At 39.7% G+C, this 6,000-nt stretch overlaps 1 protein-coding gene across 1 annotated transcript; it reads left to right on the top strand.

The window, feature by feature from the left end:
• Positions 1-2,588: 2,588 nt before the first annotated feature.
• On the top strand, positions 2,589-4,199 carry LOC140367797 (major intrinsically disordered NOTCH2-binding receptor 1-like). Its single transcript, XM_072454466.1, has 3 exons — positions 2,589-3,022; positions 3,474-3,728; positions 3,973-4,199. The coding sequence occupies exons 1-3, from the start codon at positions 2,876-2,878 to the stop codon at positions 4,171-4,173; spliced, it is 603 nt and encodes a 200-aa protein (XP_072310567.1). The 5' UTR covers positions 2,589-2,875; the 3' UTR covers positions 4,174-4,199.
• The last annotated feature ends 1,801 nt before the right edge of the window (positions 4,200-6,000 follow it).

Raw genomic sequence — 6,000 nt, 5'->3', positions numbered from 1 at the left:
ATGGGTGTAACATGTGTACATGGGTGTAACATGTGTACGTGCGTGTAACATATGTACGTGCGTGTAACATATGTACGTGCATGTAACATGTGTACATGGGTGTAACATGTGTACATGCGGGTAACATGTGTACATGGGTGTAACATGTGTACGTGCGTGTAACATGTGTACATGGGTGTAACATATGTACGTGCATATATCATGTGTACATGGGTGTAACATGTGTACATGGGTGTAACATGTGTACGTGCGTGTAACATGTGTACGTGCATGTAACGTGTGCATGGGTGTAACATGTGTACGTGCGTGTAACATGTGTACATGGGTGTAACATGTGTACATGGGTGTAACATGTGTACGTGCGTGTAACATGTGTGCATGGGTGTAACATGTGTACATGGGTGTAACATGTGTACATGGGTGTAATATGTGTACATGCAGGTAACATGTGTGCATGGGTGTAACGTGTACATGCGTGTAACATATGTATGTGCGTGTAACATGTGTACATGAGTGTAACATGTGTACATGGGTGTAACATGTGTACGTGCGTGTAACATGTGTGCATGGGTGTAACATGTGTACATGGGTGTAACATGTGTACATGGGTGTAATATGTGTACATGCGGGAAACATGTGTGCATGGGTGTAACATGTGTACGTGCGTGTAACATATGTATGTGCGTGTAACATGTGTACATGAGTGTAACATGTGTACATGCGGGTAACATGTGTACATGGGTGTAACATATGTACGTGCATATATCATGTGTACATGCGGGTAACATGTGTGCATGGGTGTAACATGTGTACATGGGTGTAACATGTGTACGTGCGTGTAACATATGTACGTGCGTGTAACATATGTACGTGCATGTAACATGTGTACATGGGTGTAACATGTGTACATGCGGGTAACATGTGTACATGGGTGTAACATGTGTACGTGCGTGTAACATGTGTACATGGGTGTAACATATGTACGTGCATATATCATGTGTACATGGGTGTAACATGTGTACATGGGTGTAACATGTGTACGTGCGTGTAACATGTGTACGTGCGTGTAACTTGTGTACGTGCATGTAACGTGTGCATGGGTGTAACATGTGTACGTGCGTGTAACATGTGTACATGGGTGTAACATGTGTACATGGGTGTAACATGTGTACGTGCGTGTAACATGTGTGCATGGGTGTAACATGTGTACATGGGTGTAACATGTGTACATGGGTGTAATATGTGTACATGCAAGTAACATGTGTACATGCGTGTAACATGAGTATGTGCGTGTAACATGTGTACGTGGGTGTAACATGTAGCTCACTGTAAAGGGGCAAACATAGACAAGTGTATTAGCGCGATTCTCATTTGTGGTGCACCCAAGAACTTTTGGATGTTGAGTAATGAATCAAATATGTGCAAATACACATCAGCCGAATAGCCTACACAAAATGTGAGCTACTGCTTTAACATTCAGCTCTGATCAGATTTACATGCCCAGGAGCCACACCAGCAACAAATGTTATTGACTATATGACATTTCCCTAAGTATGTTTTAAAGCCAAAGTAATTCACCCAAGCCTATAAAACAATGTGTTAAAATGTGAATGCCACAAGGAAATTAAACTTATGAAGACAAAAAAAAAGAATGCAAATATAAAATATCCGCGTGTTGGTGACAGAAATATTGTTAAACTTCAAAATGTAACAGTGACACTGTTAAAGGCGAGCTATAATCTGGAAGTGCAAGGAAAGTCATTAAACCATATTGACCTTTATCAGGTGCTCACTGTATGATTTCTGACTTTTCTGTCAGAGGAGAAAAATAATAGTCCAAGAGCCAAGGATCAGTTATGGAGCTTCAGAAAGACCTGAATCCTACAATTCAACTGTTTATAATGGATAACTTTAATGCAACAACCAGCTTTATAAGCACACTTCATACACATGACTCAAAAATCATATTGAAGTGTGATTAATCATATTTTTACATATTGTAAAATACTGGGAGACTTTCCATGGTTTTCAGGTGTGTCATATTAACATTAGGTTTCCCTCATGACATTAGAAATGACATTTCTGTTTATACATCTTCTTCAGAACTTTTGTCTAGATTTTTTAATTGTTATGACCTAATGTTTTGTCACTCTTGAATTTAACTGTCGAAAATGAAGTTTCTATAAAGGCCCAAGAAGTCACCAGACCATTTTGAGGATTGCTCACCATTCAAAAGATCGGATAATTTGTTGAATATGAAAAGAAGAGGTCCATGAAAATTCTTTTTGTGGAACAATGAACAAACAAAAAAATCCAATCTGAGCAATGCATGTATAGTTTGTCAACACAGGGCGGGTCTTCAAACTTTTCTTGCTAAATTAAAATAAATAAATAGTTACAGTAAATGTGTCCAGTTTGCTGAAAATAATAGTGTAGACTTTTATTTAATTTAGAAACATAAAAATGCTAAAACATCCAACACTTCCCTGCTCCTGCATGTCTGTGTTTCACAGAGCTTTGCACGGACATTTTAAAGTATTGATTATTGACCCAGGCCTCATATGCTAACTGTCATAAGATCTTGTGATGGGGCCTAAGGACTAAATACACATCAGTTCTTTAAATATCACATTGGCCAATGCAAATGGAGGAGTGATTCTTCAATACTGAAGCAGGTACATTAGCCCTTGGATGGCCATGTGCTGCTGATGTAAAAGATTAAACCTGCAGCTCTGACATCAGGCGTCATGTTACACACACCTGCAAGTGATACAGACTCATGAATTATTACTGAGGGCGATTGAACTGGGCATGTGCAGGACAGAAGGAGTACCTGTTGAGAACAGAGGGAGCGAATGGAGCTGATAAAGCTACCATGGACATATCTGCTTTACCCAACAATAATGACCCAGAAAGGTTCCTCCAGCTGGATGTGGGCATGCTGCCGGCCACCCACGGCATGTTCCAACTCCAGGCAGTGATGTCCTCTCAGAGACACTGGCACAACAGGGTCTATAACCAGGTAACTGTGGGGCTGAGTGCACTTGGTTGGCTCAGGGTCTTTGTGCTGTGAACATGTTTGTGACAATTTGAACAATCTCTGCACTGTATATTTACAGTGGTATTTGAGTTTGTTATCTGTTGCTTCTTTCTACGTGATGTTTTGTCATAAGATATTTTAAAGTCATGATTTAATCTTCTGAAGTACTCAGAAACATGTCTGTGTCTTATACTATGGTTACAAAGCAAGCAAGCATGCCCCATAATGATGTATAACAATATTCATAACATTTCAATATTATCATCATCATCATCATCCATCCATCCAGCCATCATCCATCGACAACATAATATTTCACTTTTTTACATTTGTGTATGTTACAGTTTATATATATTGTCTTCATGCAAAAACGTTAAAACAAACTTTTGCACCAGTCAGGTATTACATGCTTTAATTGTCCACTTTGCTCTAGATGGAGGATCAGCATGTGTGGAGTGAAGGCCAGTGCCCGGTTCCATCCATAGAGAACAGCCCTGTGGTGTTTGTGGACAGATATTTGGAGAAACACATCACTCATGTCACTCTGAAGACCAACATCAAGACCAACCCTTTGTATCTGGACTTCACAGAGATGGAGCAGGTGGAGAATGAGAAGAACAAACCCTCTTGGACTGTGCAAGAGTATGACACGCAAACCGTGCATGGGAACCTGGCTGACTATCTGAAGGTAGGTGTTGTTAAAGCCTTGCAATAAATCGATCAGGACGCTTTCAGTTATGTACAAATACATTTTAGTCATAGTATCTTCATCTATTGTTTTACTCTATTTTACAGCAGCTTAAAACCATAAAGCAGGACTTGTAACCACTTTAAAATGCAGCCACTTAAACATCCAAATGCAGTTACAAAAGACGTAATAAATGAGATATAAAAAATGATTTCAGTCTTCAATGCCCCCCTCCCCTTTTCAGGAAGGTGAGAAGACACCCAAAGATCTAGACTTCTGGCTTGAGGAGCTCTACACCCCAGGATATGACTCTTTACTCAGAAAGAAAGAAGCCGAGGAGCAAAAAAAAAAGATTTGCAAATATTTTTCTTTAACACTTTTATCAATTTGTGTTATCCTTGTTGTTATATTAGTGCCAATTATGGTCCTCAAAAAGTCAAATTAATAAATGTCTTTAAAGAAGACATAGTGTGCTTTTTCTGATACTTTGTATAGAACTATAAGAGAAGTAATTTACATTTTACATAATGTTCTAAACCGTGAAATTAATCTTACATGGTTTAGTAATAGTGGGACGATTAGGTGAAAACTAAATTCTTCTGAGCACTCATACAGGATTACTCAAGCATCAACCATCAAAAATACAACTTTGAGTAAACTAAAGTTGTTTACGGTGCACGGTGGCAAAGGCGGTTAGCGCTCTGGCCTCCCAAGAAGGAGATCATGGGTTCAATTCCCGGACCAGACCAACCATGATGTCTCTGGGTGGAATCTGCATGTTCTCCCCGTGTTACTGTGGGTTCTCTCTGGGTTCTCTGGCTTCCTCCCACTGTTCAAGGACATGCATGTGTTAGGTAAAAATGGGCAATTCTAAATTGGCCCTATGGACAGCTGTTGAAAATTTGCAATTTTGCAAAAAAACATTGCGTCTGGTTTGTCCAATGTAAATGCTACGTCCATATTAAAATAAATAATAAAATAATGATGAGGAAACACAGTTATAACAGGGCTAAAAGCTCAAGTTTGCAGAATATCTCTCCTTTAAATTTATCAAACTCTAGAACCACAAGTTTGTATTCACTGCATACAAACACACTGGTTTACTTTTATCTCAATGCATAATGTAGAAATGTTGACATGAGCAGGCCAATGGATGTTTCCCATGGAGAAAGGCACATATCAAAATTAGGCACAAAGTAGGCAAATGTGTGTACACTTGTGACATTGTGGAAAAAAAGATCGATTTTGATTTAGGGCAATGTAACTGTAATTTAAATGAATGAAAATGTAGCTCTTACTCACCAGACACGCGTCTGATGTCAGACATATATATGATTGAAGAAAATAAATGTGTTTTTATACAGGGTAAGTAATGTTGAGGATCCAACTGTGTTTACCTTTAGTGTGCTAACCATAGTAACCATATTGTTTGTTATTTATTTATTTATTGAAATAATATACACTTTTATAAACGGGTCGGGGCTGTCATTTCTATTGTACCTTCAACCACTGCCAATACTTTGTGAAATCCTGTCGATAAATTAATACACGTGTCGGTGTTTGTCCATGAGTGGTCTATGGTAGAAAAGGTCCACTGGTCCCTCCTGGCCACAGTAATACAGTTCTGGACAAACAGGGTCTTTGTGGATGCTACAGAACAGGAATCCTTGAGACTTTTTGTTGGCAGATCCCACAGCGCAACATATGGCTTTCGTCCTCAAGACGGCAGTAATGAGGGGGGTGTGACATCACCTCTAATCGATGACACCGCACCATGGATCCATTATATTATGGTTTGCTCTCTACTGGACGTTATTAAAGATCACCCCCTCCCTACTAAACATTTGTACCTCAACCAATTCCATGCAAGTGTCTGTCAAGAAATGTTCACCGAGTGGCTGTCGCCTCAGCAATATTGCTCTGAATTTGCACCAAGAGTGACTTTAAAAGAAGCCTCCATTAGAGAGATTAGAGATAGTGACAAGGAGCAAAGTTGAACAGAAGTCAACTTCAAATACAGTGATATTACAGAGGCTGGTGTGAGTCATGGATGCGGTGTGCGGGGCCTCTGATCTGACCCTGGTCCAGAGCAGGAGCTGCGTGGAGCCTGTTGCCGTGGTGACATTCATTGAACTAAAACAAACCTCTTTCCAGTGACAGAAAACTGAAACCTGAACTCAAACTAAACCCGCCTCTAGCAGCAGGCCTAAGGTTTAGAACTGAAACTGTTAAACCTAAGGACTAAACAAGAGCAGGACAAATTTGAGCTCTG

Source organism: Eucyclogobius newberryi, unplaced genomic scaffold (assembly GCF_026437365.1).
Source record: "Eucyclogobius newberryi isolate DKJ021-1_F unplaced genomic scaffold, fEucNew1.0.hap1 SCAF_2, whole genome shotgun sequence".
Taxonomy (NCBI): domain Eukaryota; kingdom Metazoa; phylum Chordata; class Actinopteri; order Gobiiformes; family Gobiidae; genus Eucyclogobius; species Eucyclogobius newberryi.
Note: the sequence above shows the minus strand (reverse complement) of the source record. Positions and strands in the feature narration are given on the sequence as shown.

Bases quoted from the DNA above. Each gene is read 5' to 3' on its own strand.
- LOC140367797 (XM_072454466.1), top strand. From the start codon at position 2,876: ATGGACATATCTGCTTTACCCAACAATAATGACCCAGAAAGGTTCCTC. The intron at 3,023-3,473 runs GTAACTGTGGGG...ACTTTGCTCTAG, and splicing joins ACAACAGGGTCTATAACCAG to ATGGAGGATCAGCATGTGTG. The intron at 3,729-3,972 runs GTAGGTGTTGTT...TCCCCTTTTCAG, and splicing joins ACCTGGCTGACTATCTGAAG to GAAGGTGAGAAGACACCCAA.